This window comes from Cebus imitator, unplaced genomic scaffold (assembly GCF_001604975.1).
Source record: "Cebus imitator isolate Cc_AM_T3 unplaced genomic scaffold, Cebus_imitator-1.0 Scaffold183, whole genome shotgun sequence".
Classification (NCBI taxonomy): Eukaryota; Metazoa; Chordata; class Mammalia; order Primates; family Cebidae; genus Cebus; species Cebus imitator.
Genome location: NW_016107498.1, coordinates 1,325,072 through 1,347,351, shown reverse-complemented (window position 1 = coordinate 1,347,351; position 22,280 = coordinate 1,325,072). Strand labels below are relative to the sequence as shown.

Genomic DNA, 22,280 nt, shown 5'->3' with positions numbered 1-22,280 from the left:
GCACAGATATATACAGTTAAAGTTCATTTTAAAATTTAGCTTTATTAATATTTTTCAACAAACCTTTCTGAACAGAGGTAGGTAAATTCTTAATAGTCTGGCTTGAGTTAATATTAAAATAGCAAACACAACTCAAATGAACCATAAGGCAATAAGCGGTGACAAGAGAGGGAATGTCTGGAACAAATAATTTATTACAGATAAGCCATGAAATGAATAATTCAAATAATGGTCAAGAGAAGTCTATAGAGTAACAAGAGAATAATATCGAGTATGAAGCAGGGATAAAAACGTGTAGGGGGTGGGGAAGAAGCATAAGACCCAAACTGTTAGGCAATACTTCAGCATAGTTAATTTATTATTTATACCGACCTATTTTCAAAATGGACATGAAAGTTTTAACAACAACAACAACAAAAAAAAAGCAGTAATTAAACCACAATATAACTAAAACAGTGATAAGTGGAGAAAAAGGAAGGGATAAAAAAAAGCAACTGCAATTAGGAAATGAAACTTTTGAGCTTCCTAGAAGGTAAGGAAAAAAAGAAACATACTGTTAAAAAGGAATCATCATCTAATTAAATACAATATACTAGATTATCATAAGTCATGCTATTAAGCACAATACTACAAGGGAAATGTATTACATTATTTTATAACAGTGACAAAGCTAAAACACAGTCTTACCAAAAAAAACAAAAAAACGAAAAAAAAAAAACATGGCAATTCTTTACACTAATAATTATTAGCTTGCACTCTATGAAAGATTTTCTCCAATCAGCTGAAAAAAAGTATATAACTTGGTAGTAATTTCACTAGATATAGAAGATTTAAATAAGCTAAAGGATTTGTCATTCTCATTCTTACTCTATCTTATAGCTATGAAACATGAAAATTAGGAGCTATTTAATATTTTTCAGTGTAACAACAAAAATTCAATGGTGGGACTTCTGGTTAACAGTCCAGCATGTAAGGAACTTGGAAGTCATCTTTCCCATTTACACAATAAGAAAAAAAGCTAAACAAACTGAAAATCAACAACTCTTTTTAGATCCATTAGGGAACTGAGATTATCCAGCAAGCCAATGCCCCCAAAATTGAAAAGACAGACAGGCAAATAGAATAACAACTTAACGGAACAGATGCCGAGGAAAAAATGTTTCCACAGGAGCCAGCACCAAGGTGGAAAAACTTATTCTGTAATTAATGAATTGTTAGAAGATCAATATAGACAAGTCTGAGAGTTTAAAACTCAAGGATGGCCCAGTCATCATCAGGCGAAGGAGGCAAACAGCACTCAGAGGAACCATCAAATAATAAGAGGCGACACATTTCATAAGTTTAAACTACTGGACCCCTGTCATGTCACAAGGAAGATGGGACAATAATTCCTTCCTGTTTCCAACATGTGGAGGGAGAAAGTAATCATCTTTAAACACACTGAGACTATTCTTTTCTTCTTACCAAGGTCTGTCACCAAGAAAACCTTTATTACCAGAGCCCAGACTCATGGGATTTTAATTCAGCCTAACAAACCAAATTGGGGAAGGGAAATATCCAAATCTAGCACCTTCTAGCCTTCCTCTCTCTCCTAAGGGGGTAAGGGGAGGGGGGAGACAAAAAAAAAAAAAAACTGAGAAGAATTTTGAAGGTCACAGTCCAGAAGCACAGCCCACCAAAAGACAAACCCAAACATAACACTACATAACATTTCCTCTCCTCCTCCAACACCCTACCACCATATCAATAGAGCTATTGTATAATCAATAGGTTTGACCAAAAAAATGCAGTTTAAATAGCAACTATTAAATTAAATTGCCTCTGTAGGTAACTATAACCTAACAATATGTAAACAAGCACAACCCTACTTGAGAGAATATTCTTGTATAGTAGCCGAGTCTCAGCCAATTACAGCAGCCAAGCATTCAGCCAATCACAAACGCAACTTGCCAAAACATGTCCAAATAAGGCAAACACCAAACTGTAACCAATCTGGCTATTTCTGTTTCTCACTTCCATTCTCTAGCTATACATAGTCCCAGGCCATCTTGTGGAGCAGAGCTCTCTGAACCACTTTTGGTCCTGAGTGTTACCAAACTCATGAATTCTTTTTCAGCTCAATTAAACTACATTGAATTTAATTTGTGCAAGGTTTTTCTTTTTAAGAAAACTGAAAGAACTATGCATATCAAGGATATTTACAAAGTATCTACAAAAATTCAAATAAAAAACACGAATACCAAACTTTTGCCTCTAACTCATACCATAGCAAACAATGGACACAGTGTAATCTCTAGCCAGATAAACCTAAAGCCTATTTACTCCAGCTCTTTTTTTACCCATTTGGCTAATTTTATATGTCAATTTGGCTAGGCTACCCATGGTACACAAGTTCTTATCTAACACCAGTCTAGATGTTATTTATTGTGAAACTATTCTTTAGATGTGATTAACATTTAAACTAATGTACTTTGAAAAAAGCAGATTACCCTTCATAATGTGGGCTGGCCTCATCCAATCAGTTGAAGGCTTCAAGAAAATACTATAATCCACAGAGGAGGAAGAAATTCTACCTCCAGACTACCTTAGGATTTGCAATGTAACATGAACTCTTCCCTAGATCTCCATTCTGCCAAGCTGCCCTGCAGAGTTACTTGCCAGCCCATAACTGTGTGAGCTATTACTTAAAATAAATGAGTCAATCAATCAATCCATCCCTCTCTTTCCCTACCCCAGAATGTCACATTTCTTCACTCCTTTCCCTTACATTGTCAGAATTCAATGATCTCTTAAAATTCCATATGCCATCCCCCTTGTATTGCTTTCTAAAATTCATTTAAAAATTTCATGATTACTGAATATAATGTCTTTTTCAAAAACCTATTCCATTTTTTGTAGCATTTGACAACAATGACAACATTTTGCTTCTTGAAACTCTCTTTTCTCAATTTATGAGACACTGCATTGTACTCTCTTCTTACTTCCCTAAAGTCTTTCCATCTCTTTTACTAAAATTTTTCCTTCCTCATTAAAAGTATCAGCAAATATCTTGTTCTCAAAATTCTCGCTGCTTAAAGTCTTCCCTCTAATTAAACCATTATATACCCACATCTCCAGGTCAAAACTCCATCCCAAGTATCAGATTCATGCTTCCAACAGTTTGCTAAAAATCTCTAACTGAAATTCCCATCAACACCTAAAACAAACTAAAAGAAGCTCAAAACCTTACCTTCAAAACAATTTTACTTCCTGAAAATAACCCTCTTTTTGATAATAATCCCACTGTTCTGCTGGTTTCTCTAATTGAAAACCTAAGAGTCATTTTCAAAATGACTATCACGTCCTTACAGTTCCATTTACATACCTTTAATTCCTGCCAACCTAATAATTCCGGTCCATATCAGTGGACTTGATGATGAAATAACTATTAATAATTAGGCGCTGGGTATATAGTCATCTGTATGAGACTGATAAGTGGATGAGAAAGACTCTGCCCTCATAGAAAATACAAAGTAGTGTAGGAAAATATGGCTATTTCCACCTTACTTCTATCCTCACCTAATCAAAGAGATTTAAAAAGCATTAAAGGCAAGAAATGGAACTCTGAATGTTCTACTATGCCATCACAGGATAATACATACATTTAATACAACATTTTGTTAGACCTAACTGAAAATATACCTTGTAGAAACTTAAAACCATCATTACACAAAAATGAAATAATTAAACCTAAAGAAATTTGGGTCCCTACAAAGCAAATAATTTATCTTATGGAAGTTTACTATGCTATACATAAGCTATGTGATTTCACTCAAAAAAATAATGAAATAATCTCTACTCAAGGATGCAGAAGTAAACAAGGAATTTAACAAATAAATGGGGAATATATATTTTCATTTAAAAAAGGCAACATTTTCTAAGGGTATGCTATAGTTATCCAAAGATGATAAACTGAAAAGCATTCATTAGAGTGTTGCAAGCTTAATGCCTAAGGATATTAAAAAGAGTGCCAAAACCCATTTTCCTTCTCTAACAGAATAGAGGTGTAACTGAGGAAGAGGCTGCTAAACTTGTATCTACATTTTCTCAAATCACCTGAATCTTGGAGTAGCCAAATTTTTTCCAGTAAAATGGGAATACAAAATGATGTCTGCCACGTCTGGGTCGTAAGGCTGTATTTACTAAGCAGCTTAGCCTGATCCAATTAATATACCAGGCACATGACAGTATTTACCTATTTTAGAGCATATTTTAATATTGTTTAATACTTGGGAGGTAAATACAACTGTTTGTTTCCAGAACAAACTAACTAAAATGTTATTCTTATCATTATAGCACCAATTATGACATTTTCTATATGACAAACTCAACTTTGGAAAAGGTATAAATTTCACATTTATACGTTATTTTGGAATCACTACTCATTTTTAGAAAGAACTGATGTGGATGGAGGGAACAGAACTTTTAGTCATTTCATAAAACAACTTTGTAACAATAACTGACCCTAGATCAAAGTTCTCATGACCCTTTAATTGGTTAGAAATGAAAATAAATTCAAATGTCAAAAAAGCATAGTTGCCAAAAAGGTACCACCAAAGAAAAATTATAGTTAATTTGCTCCATAATGAGCAATTGGGTATAAAATGAATTTAAATATTATATAACAATATTAGCCACTCTTAAATTTCTTTTACTTCTTTTTAAAGATGTTTCTATCTTGAAAATTCTTCCAGGAAGCATGACCACATGTACTTTTGTATTAATTATATACTGATTACATAATCACACATAATTTTACATATTACATATACATATAATTACATGTAATTGTGTAATTTACTGATTGCACATAAGAGATAGGATTGTACTTGATATAGTTTGAATAGTTGCCCCTGCCCAAATCTCACACTGAACTGTAATTCCTAAAGCTAAAAGTGGGGGCTGGTGAGAGGTATTTGGGTTATGAAGGTGGATCCCTCATGGCTTGGTGCTTACTTTACATAGTGAGTGAGTTTTCATGAGTTCCCATTGTTTAAGAGTGTGTGGCACCTCTCTCACCATGCCCTGTCTCTCTCTTTTGCTCTTGCTATAATCATGTGAAGTGTATACTCTTGCTTTGCATTCTGACATGAGTAAAGCTCCTTGAGGCCTCCCCAGAAGCAGATACTGCTGTGCTTCCTGTACCATCTGCAGAACCATAAGCCAATGAACCTTTTGTCTTATTAATTACCCAGTCTCAGGTATTTCTTCATAGCACTGGAAGAATAGCCTAATACAGAGCTAATACAAAAATACAAGTTTTTAAAAGTATAAATAATATCATCTCAATTTTTATCTTTTCTAGAAATTCTGAAAATTTACTAGTTTAAGAAACAAACAGTATCTCAGCCAGATACTATTATAAAACTGTAACATCAGATAGAATTAAAGCCTATTAATTCAGAAAACAAATAACAGGGTACAAGCAAAGTATTAATAATAAAGAATAATCTTACTAGTGACTTCAAAATAGTAATGCTTTAACATAAGGACCCTTATAGTCTCCATAAATACTACTGCAAAAAAATAAATATAATTTTCAAGATCTACTACCCAAAACAAATATAGTAATTTCCAATGTTTTTATTGTAACACCAACCTGTTCAAATTCTTGTATTTTGGCATCCTTGACTTGTAGAATTTCTAGAACTTTTCTGTCTTTAGCTTCAGATTTCTGTTTTTCTCTAGATAGAAAAATATATAGAGTTTATTAGTCATAATTGGTAGCTAATACTTTAAATTTTCATATCCCAAATATAAATATCACTAAAATATTGAAAATTAAATCATCTTGAGTTGACAGCTCTTTCAGAATTAATCAGAAACCATATGGCCAGTGACAGCAACTCACAACTGCTGAAAACTAACACAACTTCACACTAAAAGAACAGTTTCGTTTCCATATTTAGATGTGTGATAAAAATTACATAAAACATGGTTTAATATTGATTGCAATAACCATGTCATCAGTTTGAAAATAATTAAAAATAAGTAAACATGTTCTTGTTAATTTAAGCTTTTATTTACACAATTATATTGAGGATAAAATTTACCATTTTTTAAGTAAAAGTTTCAAAGAGAGAGTGACAGAGATTTACTTACAGTCAATATCCTATAACTAGACTTTTCGGATTTCTAACACCTTCCTACACATTTCTAGTCTCTGAGAATACTACTAACGAACTAAATGGTAGTTGTATGATCAAAGCATAGTTCTCTAGGAAGCAGAAAATCACAATACTTGTAAAGAATGACTACCTTCTAAAAATAAACAAATATAGCTTTAAAAAGGAAATGGAGGAAAAGGAAAAGGAAGGAACAAAGGGCTGAAGAGATTGCATAATCAGGCTAATACCAGTCAATTTATATAATAAATAAGAGGAAATTTATTGGACGCTGACATTTTTTGAAAATGTCACAAATAAAATACATGGTATTCACAGAAAAACATTAAAAAAATTAGACAAATCTGTATCTCCAAGAATCACAAATTAAACAAAATAGAAAACTATAAATGGGGATACAGCTACTGTTCGCTGTCCCCCCAGATCAAGATGCAGGCTGAGGTGAAAAGGAGCTTGACTTCTGGGGATAATAGGGAATAGAGTGCCTTACCCAGTATGCAGAAGCACAACCAGGCTCACTGTGTGGGATGGGAATGCTAACTCATGAAATGAAGCTGGAAAAAAGCTTCCACCCATCCTTCCCTAGAACCAAGTCTATACAGGCAAAAGTTTATTAATGAATCTCCCCAATCAAGAGTTGAGTTAAAACACCCTACAACTGAGACCAAGTATAGCAAAACCTCTATAAAACCTTTTTCAGGAGAGAGACTTGGGTGAGATTGACAATTTATTGACAAATTTTATAGGCAAGTATAAAATTTCTAGGAAAAAAGGCATTAGAAAAGGATGTGGTGGTAGAGAAAGAGAAGGACGTAAACAATAACAATAACGGCAACCTTCCCTCTTGATCTATGACCCACCCCCTAAAAAAAAATCAAAATACATAAACCCACATACACTGACATACTAGTGCAAGTCAAAAGATGTAATCCTCTAAAAAAAATTAAAGTAACAGAATACAATGAAAAGGCTAAAATAAGTAAGTTAAAGGTCCATAAAGACAAAAGAATAAATAATAATGTTAAAAGTAAAAATGAGAAATAAAACACAATCAGGTAGATGTAAGGAATCTATTAAAATCTTGAAGGTAAAAAAATATAATCACTGAAGTAAAAAACAACGAAATGGACTAAGCTCAGAACTAGACACAAAAAGAGATTAGTGAAATGAGGGATAGTAATGAGGGCTTCATCCAGAACACTACATAGGAACACAGTGAGATTAAAAACATGAAAACACTGTTGAGACATATAAGTTTCTTTGGGAAACTCTAACATATCCCTACAACATTCCAGGAGTACTAAATATGGGATGAAAAATAAAGTAGTATTTCAGGAGGTAACTGCTGAGAATATTTTAGAAAAGTTCTCAGACTGAAGGAATACCTACAGATCTCAGAATAAAGGAAAACTACATCTAACACATTAATCCATCATTCAGTCAAGTATTTATTGCACATTTATTATATGATAGGCATTGGACTAGGGACGGAACAAAATAGGCCAAGTTGCTGCCTTCATGGAATTAACATTTTAGTACAGAGGTAATGAAAATAAATAATACATAGTATGTTAAATAGTTATAAGTGTAATAAGGACAATAAATTAGGGTAACCAAGAAAAGAATTCCCAATCCTAGAGAAATTAGGAGAGAAACTAAGGTCGTTGTTATTTTATATAGGATAGTTAAAAATAAATCTTCTTAAAGGTAATATTATATTTGAGAAGAGATCTAAAGGAAAGAAGAGTCATGCAGACCCTAGGGAAGAGTTCTCCAAGTCGTGGAACTAGTAGAAAGAGCAAAGACACAAAGGCAAGAGCAACCAGTTATATTCAAAGAACAGCACAGAAGTACATGCATTTATAGTAAAGTGCATAAGGAAATGGTAGCTGAGGACAGAGAAGTCACTGGGGATAAAATAATATATGGCCTTCTAAGCTTTCTGAAATTTGGAATTGAAGTGAAATGAAAAGGCAATGAGCAAATAATATATAACATTCTAAGAGTATCAATGGCTGGTGAGTTGAGAACACGCCTTAAGGGTCAAGGGAGAAAGAAAAAAGACAAGTTAGAAAGAAAATGAAACAGCCAGGTGAAAAAGGAAGGTGAGTTGTACAAGATAGGTAGATGCAGCGATATTGAGAAGTGATTAAATTTTGGATATTTTAAAGGTAGAGCTAACAGGTTTTTTTGATAGAAAAGTCAGGAATGTCTCCAAAGCTTTTGCCTATACAACTGGAAAAATGGAGTAGACATTATCTAAGACATGGAAAGAAAACTGTTGGACACAAGGATTTCAAATAGGGACATACTGAGTTTAAGATGCCTAATCAACATCCAAAAGGAGTAGGCAGTTGAATTAAAAAGTCTGGAATCAGCAAAAAAGTTAAGGCTGAAGATACAAATTTAGGAGTCATCCAAATACAGTAGTTCCCCCTTACCCTCAATTTCACTTTCCATGGTTTCAGATACTAGCAGTCAACTGTGATCCAAAAATATTAAATAAGAAGTTCCAGAAATAAACAATCCATAAACTTTACATTGCAGTGCAGTTCTGAGTGCATGATAAAATCTTGCACTGTCCAACTCTGACTCACATAGGACGTGAATCATCCCTTTGTCAAAAGTATCCATGCTATAAACACTACCTGCCCATTCCTGTGTGGGAAAAATCATAGCGTACATAGGGTTCAGTACTGTCCATGGTTTCAGGTATCCACTGGGAGCTTTGGAACATATTTCCCATGGATAAGACAGACTACTGTATTTTTAAGACCCTAAGAGTAGATAGGCTTGCATAGGGAGTGATTTTGGATAAAGAAGTATGAGGATTGAGTCCTGGAGCATTTCAACGTTTATAGTTCATTAAGAAAAGGAAAAAACATCCAATGAAACTAAGAAGAATAAGCCAGTAATTTGAGAGGAGAATTAAGAGAAAGAGCTAATAGAATCTAGTAGAAAGCAATGATCAAGTGTATCAAATGCTACAAACACACTAAAGAAAGTAAAGATGGAGAAATGACTGCTGGATTTAGCAACATTAATGTATTAATCTGTTTTACACTGCTGATAAAGACATACCTGAAACTGGGAACAAAAAGAGGTTTAATTGGACTTACAGTTCCATATGGCTGGGGAAGCCTCAGAATCATGGCGGGAGGTGAAAGGCACTTCTTACATGGTGGCAGCAAGAGAAAATGAGGACGATGTAAAAGCTGAAACCCCTGATAAAACCATTAGATCTCATGAGACTTATTCACTACCACAAAAACAGTATGGGGGAAACCACCCCCATGGTTCAAATTCCCACCCACTAGGTCCCTTCCATAACACATGGGAATTATGGAAGTACAACTGAAGATAAGATGTGGTGGGAACACAAAGCCAAACCATATCAATTAAGGTCAGTAGTGATGTCTTAACGAGAACTATTTTGGGAGGACGGTGATTACAAAGCCTAATTAGAGTAAGTTCAAGAAAGAAAGAAAAACACAGAAATACTGAAAAGTACTCTTCAGAGGAATTTTGCATAGAAAGGAGCAGAGAAATGGCAGAGTACTTCAAGAGAAACATGAGATCACAAGAGTTTTTATTTAACATGGGAGATAAGACAGTCTTGTGTGTATGCCGATAGGAATTATCCAGGGCAGTAAGAGACACTGATGATGAAAGAGAGAGACAGAACTACAGTCCAACATCTTTGAGTCCTTGAGGCTTGAAGCATACACACAGCTTATTTGGCTTTAGATAAATATAAACAGTTCTTCCAAAGAAATAAAAAAAGAGAACATGAGAACAGATTCAAATATGTTGGAAGATATACTTATGGGAAGGAATAAAAGCTCCCTTCTAAGAGTTTCCATTTTCTCAGTGGTATATGAAAGCAAAGGTATCCAACAGCTGAAAGTAAGAATGGGAAAAGAAGTGTTAGAATTTGAGAAGAGAGGAAACATGAAACATTCTAGTTTACTGAGATAGTAAGTGGGCCAGGAAAAAGTAGGATTATGACCAGGCAATACTAAGGACCACTTAAAATTAGTGGTCATAAATTAACATAAGATCACTGTCATCATGGTCAGGGTTTTTCTTAAGCCAAGTTTGGCCCTTTGGAGGTAGGCACACAAAAGGTGGATAATTGGAATAAACCACATTGGAAATTTTACAGACATATACATTACGATGATTTCTTCTTAGTATTTGCACTTTATCTTGCTTTATTATTTTATTTTCTACTTACCATACATTAATAGCACATTCAATACATAATTGCAATCCATTGTGTACAACTAAAACTTCTTTTGTTTCTTGTATTAATAACAAAATATACTTTCAAAAATTGATTAATTTCTACCCCTTTTTATTTTCTGTTTTGCCATTGTCTATCAGTATATCTGCCATTTTATATTTTAGTGTGTTTATTGATTTATACAACTATTTTATGTTAAAAATATATGCACTTGGCCTATAATTTGTCACTAATATATTCCCTCAAATTACCACTTGGATGTTTAACTTACCATTATAAAATCATAAGTACTGCAAAAACATACTAAATCTATTAGAGGTATATACATTAAGAGGAAAATAGCCAGATACCAAAGGGTAGGGCATGATAGGGTTTACCCACGGACAAAGACCCATATCATGAAAGTTAAAGCATTAACTACAGTTAGATACTTCCTCTGTAAGTTCCTTTCTGGATGTACCATGAATCTACTTTTAACTGTCCAGGAATTAGTTTAATTTATAAGGTTACAAAGGAATATAAATCATTCCATATAAAGACATATGCACCCATATATTCACTGCAGCACTATTTATAATAGCAAAGACATGGAATCAACAGAAATGCCCACCAATGATGGACTGGATAAAGAAAACATGGTACATGTGGAATAATATGAAGCCACAAAAAGGAACAAGATCATATCCTTTGCAGGGACATGGATGGAGCTGGAGGCCACTGTCCTCAGAAAACTAATGCAGGTACAGAAAACCTAATATACCACATGTTCTCACCTATAAATGGGAGCTAAATGATGAAAACACATGGCCAAATAGAGGGGAACAACACACATTAGGTCCTATTGGAGGGAAGAGGATTGGAGGAGGGAGAAGATCAGGAAAAATAACCAATTGGTACTAGGCTTAATATGTGGGGGATAAATTGTATAACCAATCCCCATGACACAAATTTACCTATGTTACAAACCTGCACATGTACCCCTAAACTTAAAATAAATGTTAAAAACAAATTGTAGAGTTAGTCTTTATAATACCCTCTTCTATCACCTCTTCTATAATAAGCCTAAGATCCCCACTAATGTCCAAATAAATTCTGGTGGTCCTTTTAAATAGGATAGGGATAATACTAGATTATGTGCCACCAAACCCAAACAAAAGCATTATTACAGCTTCCAAATGAGCTTGATACTTGGCTGATTCTCTCCTATAACACAAGTATGTCATATACACATACTCAAAGTCTAACTAGTGGTTGGGTTGCAGAGCACAAGCGTCATCATCCCCTAGGTTAGAAATGCATGTTCTTCAGCCCAGTCCAGATGCACTGAATCAAGAACTCTACGGGTGGGGGCCCAGCAATCTGTTTAACGTTAAAGATGCTATGGACTGAAGGTTTGTATCTCCTCAAAATTAATACACTGAGGCCCTAATAACCAATGTGATAGTATTTGGAGGTAGGGCCTTGGGAGGCAATTAGGGTCATTAGGATTACTCCCTCATGAATGGGAGTAGCACCTTTATGAGAAGGGACACTAGAGAAAGGATCTCTCTCTGCCATGTGAGGATGCAACCAAAAAGCAGCCATCTGCAAAGAGCCCTCACCAGAAACCACATCAGCTGGTACTTTAATTTTGTACTTCTCAGCCTCTGGAACTATGAGAATATTTAAGCCACCCAGGATTCTGTTTCAGCAGCCAGAACTGATTAAGACACAAGATCTCAAGCGATTCTGATGTACACTAAAGTGCGATAGTCACCAAAATAACAGTAACACTTCTCAATAAATTAATCTGAGTGACATAATATTGAAAAAATGGGTCATAAAGTGTCATATAAAATAAAAACTTCAAAAATATACCTGAATAGTATATCTCATAACCAAAAACCTCCAAAATTGACTACTATGTTACAATTTTGAAATTAAAATATAATCACAACTCAAAATATGGCAATTTGTCTAGCAGCTCCTCCTGGTGGCATGGGATGTCTAACATTTTCATAACAGAAAAATATTCCCAAGATTAAATGGTGCTGTAACAGGAATACAATATTCTTTACCTGAAAAAATAAGATTTTTAAATGTTGCTTCATGTTTATAATTTCACCAACCTATCTGGTCAATTCAATTAATACATGTACTTCTATGTACTTACAAGACATAAAAAAAAGCTTCCTTAAAAAAAATAAAGACACTGTCAGGAAGCTGATGATGATCAATGACTGAGACAAACTCCTGTTTAGCTAATTAGAACCACTGATGTGCAATAATGATGTGAGCTAAGAATATTTGCAGACTTCTTTAGGATGAAAAATGAAGTGAAGAGAGGCTGTCAAATCTGTACAAGTTTTAAGCACCAATCATTTTTCCCAAGAGTACTTCCCATTTAAACATTTAACATTGTCATACTTAGCCACATGAATTACCACACTAACTTTCTGCCATTTTTCTAAACTGAAAACTCTGAGAAATTATTCTAAATCATTAAACAAAACTATATTACGTTATAGACCATGCCATATATTATACACTACAACAGGATCATATTTTCTGGGTTTGAGCCCACTTTTAATGAGATGTCAAAATGAAATATTAGAGTCTAAAAAAACATTTAACTATAAATGAGGTAGAGATATTAGTCTGAATTGATAAACAAAGAAAATAAAAAAGCAAAACTTTCCGAAGTTGGTTATTTTTAATTTACAGATATAATGTACAAAATAAAACCAGTTGGACTAATGTTTTCTTTCATTTGAGTAGAGAATCTATTAAAATGCAGATTTTATACATATCAATGGTTTACAATTTAAACACATTCCCAATTTCTGGCAAACATAATTATAAGATTAAGATTCTAAAACAGTAAGACATAATAATAGAAGGTTAGAGAAATCAGAATTATACCATCATCAAATTATTTATCCATTTATTCATGAACTATTTTATAAGTATTTTATTATGAATATGCATAGTGAATTACCAGAATAGCGTCTATAAACAAGATGCCAATAATAAAACTTGAAAAAGAGGTTGCAAAAATATTGTACAAACATATTTTCCTTCACAGTAAAGCAACTATTTGAAAAAAGAAAACTTTAATGCGTGGAATAAAAATAATTCAATAAATCCTAATTCATATAAAAACTTTCATATAAAATGTTGTAAAGGCACAAGTATAGTTAATATATCTACTTTGCTTTTATACAGAACTTAGTTTTTATTGTATAATCCAGAATTTAGAACTATTATAATTTCCAGTATAAAATACATGTTTAAAATTATATTTGAAAGCCAAAACTTGTGCTGGAGGAGTTGACAAATGACAAATGATTGACTTTTTTTTTCCTTATTCAGTCAGACTACAATGCAGAAGACCATCAGGCTAAGATGTGAATTTGAATCTGAATCTGTAAATTATGGAGTACTGATGAACTCTAAACAAAGAAGCAACAATTTAATAGAACACAGTTGTTTAAATTAAATATATTACTAAATAAGACCAAATACTCTTTATATATCAGATACTCATTGAACAGCATTTCTAAATATACAAAGCTAAAACTCAAAACAAACCCTTTTTGTTTTATAGTTAGAAATTAAATATTTCCTGGTTTTCTTATATTTCGTCTCTTTTAACTATTTGTCCAGATATTTCTGCATATACGCAACAATTATCATGTAAAACATCATAAAAGAGTTGGAAAAGATTGTGTATTATATGCCTTTTGTAATTGTGCAAATATTTTTCACCCAGAATCTAGAAGTTTCTTCCAGTGTTCAAAAATATCAGCACTTCAGAACAGACTGTTTTAACATCTGCACATCACCAGGGTTGCCCCCAAGGATTTTTAAATGATGCCTGCCTGTGCTGAATAAAGTGCTAACTTGCACCTTGCATTTCAAACTGTGTCCTGAGCAGCCATCCAGTTGGTACAACACCAGCTGAATTCCCACAGGCCACTGTTCACTCAGGCTTGACTACAATTATCATGTCAATATTTTGTGCTCCGATATGCAGATATGCACACATACAAGCTGCATAATACTTTCTTCTCCATGTAATGTTGACTTATGTTCAATGTTTGTGAATTTTTAAGAAATCAGAAATAAACTCTAACCAAATAAAGGTGATCACAATTATTTTACCTTAAAAACAAAAGCTATGTTTCTGTACTGCCTTCTGCCATTTGTATAAACACTAAATTTTTTAAGTAACCATTCCTTACTATAATCTCATGATTATTTAATTTAAAAATCTTCATAGAAGTTAAAAGGCTATTTGGTCAAGCTTCCTGAATCTATTGTAAAAGTTCAAATGTGTTTCTTCACGCTTTATTGCAAGTTGTCTCACCTTGAACATTAGAGTGGTTCCAATTAAACACCTTTCACTTAGTTCCCATGACCATCCATCCATATCTCTGCCTAGCCATTCATGGCTGTTGCAACAGGAAAAATGCTCAGCAAAAATATATTTATGCCCTGGGTGGAATTGCCTGGCAGCATTGTTACCAGATGGCATAATTCTGGCAGCTACACTTCTGGGGTCTCCAAACAGCCACGCTACTACCATGCTCCAAAGTGCAACCCCTTTGCAGGCTGTGTTGGCTTAATACACATGGGATAGTGTACAACCATGTGTTTAGGAGTGAAAAAGAGCAGGAGGGAAGTGGTCCCACTGGTGAGAGAATATAACATAACCTTATAGAAACAATCTCCTTATCAAGCATGTAAACTTTAACCCTAAAAATAGACATAAAAATAAGTTAATCTCTCATTTCCTATGAAATTAAATCTTTGAACACAAGTATATCAAGGATATAACACACATATCCTTGATAAACATGTCAATAAAAACTTATTAAACACGACAATAAAAACATGTCAATAAAATCTAAAAATCTTGCCTTTATTCCCTTTTCCATTCTGATTTTCCAGAGTTGAGTTTTCATTACCAGACAGAAGAAGGGAAGAAGAACTCAAAATAGGAAAGTGAACACAAGAAAAAGTTATTAAGAAGTCTACAAAAAAAGTACAGAATATTAAAAAGAAAGCAAACCACATCTTCAAAATTTATACAAATATAGTGTTTACATGTAAAAACAATAGAAAAATAAACAAATTTATGCATATGCTTCATTTGAAATATGCATATTTAAAAATCAAACAGTATTATCATTGGTAAGCCATGAATATCTTCCATTTGAAATTCAGATATATTTCTGCATTTGAGTGTTCAGATACAAGTATAATACACATTATTTTTAGGATTAGTAAACTGCAAATAAGATATAATATTAAAAAATAATACTGAGAGTTACTTTTAGAAGACTATTACATAGAAGATACTAATTGATTTTTCACAAGACTACAAAATAAACTGAAAAGAAATTTAAACTGTAACATGAAATAGTAATGATAATAATGCACTTACTATGTGCTAGGCATTATAATCCTTGTATTCATTAACTCTAAACAATTCTATATTCATTATATCTTATAAAAAAGAACACTAAGGCATAGAAGAGTAAACATTTTTTCCCAGGTCACACAACTAGCAAACCAGGATTACAAATCCAGTTGCCTGATTCAACAGCTTGTGTTCTTAACCCCTAATTATTAAAAATAACTTCTTTCCAAATGTTAGACTTAAGCATTAAGCAAGTTACAATGAAAGAGGTACAAATTTTTTTAGTAGTCTTTAAAACTGTTAAATATTGGCTCTTGGGTTTCTCCATCCATAAAGATGGAAAAATATTTACTTTTCAAGTTTAGATTCTGTTCTGTAAAATCACAGTATTTTCCTTAAGGTGAATGTCAGAATTGCCTATGAATCTGTTTTAAAATGCAGATACCTCAATCTCATCCTAAACCTTGGTGAATCATATCCTTATAGAAGTCATGGGTGAATTATAGTTATACTTCAAGAATCTCTCAAATGAGTAGGAATAGCTATACTTTGACAAAACAGATTTCAAGACAAAAACCATAAAAAGAAACAAAGAAGCTCATTACACAGGGAGAAAGGGGTCAATCTGGCAAGAGGCTATAACAATTGTAATTATATATGCACCCAACACTGGAGAACCTAAACATATAGAGAAAACATTATTAGAGCTAAAAAGCAAGACCCCAATACAAGAATAGCTGGAGGCTTCAACACCCCACTTCCAGCATTAGACAGAACCATTCAGACAGAAAATCAACAAAGAAACATTGGACTTCATCTGCACTACAGAACAAATAGACCTAATAGGTAGTTACAGAACATTTCATCCAACCAGTCCAGAGTACACATTCTTCTCCTCAGCACTTGGATCATTACCAAGAACAGACTATATGTGATGCAACAAAAAAGTCTTAAAAATTCAAACAAATTGAAATTATATCAAGTATCTTCTCTGACTACAATGGAAGAAAACTAGAAATCAATTAACAGGAGGACTTTTGGAACCTATAAAAACACACAGAAATTAAACAATATGCTTCTGAATGACAATGAAGAAATTAAGAGGGAAACTGAAAATTTTATTGAAATAAATAATAATTTAAACACAAAATACCAAACCTACGGCAAAAGTAGTACTAACAGGAAAGTTTACAGCTATAAGCACCTACATCAAAAAAGTAGGAAAATTTCAAATAAACAACCTAACCATTGATCTTAAAGAACTAGAAAAGGAAAAGCAAATGAAACACAAAATTGGTGGAAGAGAAATAATACTTAAGATCAGCAGACAAATTAATGGAATTGAAACAAAAAAAGAACAATGAAAGAAAAAGATGGCTTTCTGAAAAGATACATAAAATCGACAAATCCTTAGCCAGGCTAATTAACAAAAGATACAAGACACATAAATAAAATCAGAGATGAAAAGGAGACATTACAAGCAATACCACAGAAATTCAAAAGATTATTAGCAGCTACTATGAGCAACTCTATGCCAATAAATTGGAAAATCTAGAAAAAAAAGGTGAATTACTTGACATATACAACTTACCAAAATTGAATTATGAAGAAATCTAAAACCTGAACAGACCAATAACAAGTAATGAGACTGAAGCCATAAAAAAAGTCTTCAAGCACAGAAGAGCCCAGGGCCCAATGGCTTCATTGCTGAATTCTACCAAACATTTAAAGAACTAATATCAATCATATTTAAAGTATTTTGAAAAACAGAGAAGAAGGAAACATTTCCAAATTCATTCAACAAGGCTACTCTCACCCTGACACCAAAACCAGTCAAAGACTTATCAAATAAAGGAAACCACTGGCCAATATCCCTGATGAACATTAATGCAAAAATCCTCAACAAATACTACCAAACAAAATTCAACAACATATGAAAAAGATCATTCATCATGACCCAGTAAGATTTATCCTGGGGAAGCAAGGATAGTTCAACATACGGAAATCAGTCAATGGGATATATCATATCAACAGAATAAAGCACAAAAACCACATGATCATTTCAATTGATGGTGAAAAAGCGTTTCATAAAATTGGACATTACTTCAGGATAAAAGCCCTCAAAAAACTGGATATAAAAGAAACATACCGCAACACAATAAAAGCCATAAATGACAGACCAAAGCTAGTATTCATACTGAATGTGGAAAAACTGTAAGTCTTTCCTCTAAAATCTAAAACATGACAAGGACGCCCACTTTCACCTCTGTTATTCAACATAGTACTGGAAGTCCTAGCAAGAACAATTAGACAAAAGAAAGAAATAAAGACCATCCAAACTGGAAAGGAAGAGGTCAAATTATCCTTGTTTGGAGAAGGTATGATCTTATATTTGGAAAAACCTGAAGACTCCACAAGAAAATTATCAGAACTGATAAATTCAGTAATGTTGCAAGACACAAAATCAGCATACAAGGGAGGGGCTGCAATAGCAAAATAGGAACAGATCTGGTCTGCAGCTCCCAGTGAGACCAACACAGAAAGTGGGCAATTTCTGCATTCCCAACTGAGGTACCCAGTTCATCTCATTGGAATTGGTTAGGCAGTGGGTACAAACCACAGCAGACAAACAGAAGCAGGGTGGGACACCACTTTATCCAGGAAGTGCAAAGGGCTGGGGACTTCCCTCTCCAAGCCAAAGGAAGCCATAAGAGACTGTGATTCCAGTCCTAGGTACTACAATTTTCCCACGGTTTTTGCAATCCACACATCAGGAGATATTCAGAACTTAAACTCAGCTCTAGACCAAAGAGACCTAATAGATAACTAGAGAACTCTCCACCCCAAATCAACAGAATATACATTCTTCTCAGCACCACATAGCACTTTTTCTAAAATTGACCACATAAAAATTGGAAGTAAATTACTCCTCAGGAAATGCAAAAGAATAGAAATTATAACAAGACCACCATGCAATCAAATTAGAATTCAGGATTAAGAAACTCACTCAAAACCCACAAGTAACTGAACAACCTGCTCTTGAATGACTACTGGGAAAATGATGAAATTAAGTCAGAAATAAATAAGGTCTTTGAAACCTATGAGAACAAAGAGACAATGTACCAAAATCTCTGAGACACAGCTAAAGCAACGTTAAGAAGACAATTTATAGCACAAAATCCCACATTGCAAAGCTGGAAAGATCTAAAATTGACACCCTAACATCAAAATTAAAAGAACTAGGGAAGCAAAAGCAAATTCAAAAATTAATAGAAGATAAGAAATAAGATCAGAGCAGAACTGAAGGAGACAGAAACACGAAAAATCCTTCAAAAAAAAAATCAATGAATTCAGAAGCTGGATTTTTGAAAAACATATTAGACCACTCGCTAGACTAATCAAGAAAAAACAGAAGACTCATAGACACAATAAAAAATTATACAAAGGATATCACCACTGATCCCACAGAAATACAAACTAACATCAGAGAATACTATTAACACCTCTACACAAATAAACTAGAAAATCTAGAGGAAATAGATAAATTCCTGCACACATACACCAGAAAGAAGTGGAATCCCTGAATAGACCAATAACAAGTTCTGAAATTGAGGCAGCAATTGAGCCTACCAACCAGAATAAAGCCCAGAACCAGATGGATTCACAGTCAAATTGTACCAGAGGTAAAAAGAGGAGCTGGTACCATTCATTCCAAAACTATTCCAAACGACAGAAAAAGAGGGACCCCTCCCTAACTCGTTTTATGAGGCCAGCATCATCTTGATGCCAAAATCTGGCAGAGACAAAACAAAAAAACGAAAATTTCAGGCCAATATTCTTGATGAACATCGATGCGAAAATCTTCAATAAAATACCGGCAAATCGAATCCAGCAGCACAACAAAAAGCTTATCCACCACGATCAAGTCACCTTCATCCCTAGGATGCAAGGCTGGTACCACATATACAAATAAATAAATGTAATCCATCACATAAACAGAACCAATGACAAAAACCACATGATTATTTCAACAGATGCAGAAAAGGTCTTCAATAAAATTCAACATTCCTTCATGCTAAAAACTCTCAATAAACTAGGTATTGATGGAACATATCTCAAAATAATGAGAGCTATTTACAACAAACCCATAGCCAACATCATACTGAAGGGGCAAAAGCTTGAAGCATTCCCTTTGAAAACGCACAGGACAAGATGGCCTCTCTCACCATTCCTATTCAACAGTGTTAGATGTTCTGGCCAGGGCAATCAAGCAAAAGAAAGAAATAAAGCGTATACAAATAGGAAGAGAGAAAGCCAAATTGTCTCTGCAGATGACATGACTGTATATTTAGAAAACCCCATCATCTCAGCCCAAAAACTCCTTAAACTGACAAGCAACTTCAGCAAAGTCGCAGGATGCAAAATCGATGTGCAAAACTCACAAGCATTCCTACAGGCCAATAACAGACAAGCAGAGAGCCAAATCATGAGTAAACTCTCATTCACAATTGCTACAAAGAAAATAAAATTCCTAGGAATACAACTTACAAGGAACATGAAAGACCTCTTCAAGGAGAACTACAAACCACTGTTCATGGAAATAAGAGAGAACACAAACAATTGGAAAAAAAATTCCATGCTCATGGTTAGGAATAATTAATATAATGGAAATGACTGAACTGAATCATTTGAACCAACAGTGAATTGAATCAGCATTTAATACTGATCTATAAATCAGTAATTTATAGATTCAATGCTGATTCAATTCACTGTTGGTTCAAATGATTCAATCTGCTATAAATTACTTTTGGCAGTAATTTATAGATTTGTTGCTGTTCCCATCAAGCTACCATTGACTTTATTTGCATAATTAGAAAAAACTACTTTAAATGTCACATGAAACCAAAAAAGGGCCCTTATAGCCAACACAATCCTAAGCAAAAAGAACAAAGTTGGGGCCATCATGCTACCTGACTTCAAACTATACTACAAGGTTACAGTAACCAAAACAGCACGGTACTGGTACCAAAACAAATACATAGACCAATGGAACAGATAACACCAAACATCTACAACCATCTGATCTTCAACAAACCTGATAAAAACAAGTAATAGGAAAGATTATCTATTTAATAAATGGTGCTGGGAAAATTGGCTAGCCATATGCAGAAAACTGAAACTGGACCCCTTCCGTACAACTTATACAAAAATTAACTCAAAATGGATTAAAGACTTAAATTTAAAACCCAAAATCATAAAAACCCAAGACGAAAACCTAGGCAATATCATCAGGACATACGCATGCCATAAAAACCCAAGACGAAAACCTAGACAATATCATCAGGACATACTCATGGACAAAGTCTTCATGACTAAAACACCAAAAGCAATGGCAACAAAAGCCAAAATTGACAAATCAGATCTAATCAAACTAAAGAGCTTCTGTGCAGCAAAAGAAACTATCATCAGAGTGAACAGGTACCCTACAGAATGAGAGAAAATTTCTGTAATCTAGTCATCTGAAAAAGGTCTAATATGCAGACTATATAAGGAACTTAAACACATTTACAAGAAAAAGTAATAAACAATGCCATGAAAAAGTGGGCAAAGATATGAACAGACACTTCTCAAAAGAAGACATTATGTGGTCAACAAACATATATATATATATATATATAAAAAAAAAAAAAGCTCATCATAACAGGCCATTAGAGAAATGCAAATCAAAACCATGTTTAGATACCATCTCACACCAGTGAGGATGGTGGTTATTAAAAAGCCAGGAAACAATAGATGCTGGAGAAGCTGTGGAGAAATAGGAATGCTTTTATACTGTCAGTGGAGTATAAATTAGCTCAACCATTGTGGAAAACAGTGCGGCGATTTCTCAAAGATCTAGAACCAGAAATACCATTTGACTCAGCAATCCCATTACATGTTATATTCCCAAATTATTATAAATCATTCTACTATAAAGACACATGCACACATATGTTTACTGTAGCACTATTTACAACAGCAAGGACTTGGAACCAACCCAAACATCCATCAATCATAGACTGAATAAAGAAAATGTGGCACATATAAACCATGGAATACTAAGAAGCCATAAAAAAGAATGAGTTCATGTCCTTTGCAGGGACATGGATGAAGCTGGAAGCCATCATCCTCAGCAAACTAACACAGAAACAGAAAACACTGCATGTTCTCACTCATAAGCGGGAGTTGAACAATGAGAACACATGGACACAGGAAGTGGAACATCACACACCAAGGCCTGTCGGTGGGGGGAGAGTTGGGGGTAAGAGGAGGGAGACCATTAGGATAAATACCTAATGCATGCAGGGCTTAAAAACTAGATGATGGGTTGATAGGTATGGCAAAACACCCAGGCACATGTATACCTATGTAACAAACCTGCACATTCTGCACATGTATCCCAGAACTTAAAGTTAAAAAAAAAAAA

General features: G+C 33.9%; 1 protein-coding gene across 7 annotated transcripts in view; it reads right to left on the bottom strand.

Moving 5' to 3' along the window:
• CNTLN (centlein) overlaps nucleotides 1–22,280 on the bottom strand; it is a 338,923-nt gene that overhangs the window by 263,281 nt on the left and 53,362 nt on the right. For all 7 annotated transcript variants that reach the window (XR_005202994.1, XM_017545934.2, XM_017545930.2 and 4 more), the window contains exon 3: nucleotides 5,639–5,723. Coding sequence is in view for 6 of the 7 variants with exons in the window: in XM_017545934.2 (XP_017401423.1) it covers nucleotides 5,639–5,723 (85 nt within the window). In the remaining variant the exon portion in view is untranslated. The remainder of the gene's footprint in view (nucleotides 1–5,638; nucleotides 5,724–22,280) is intronic.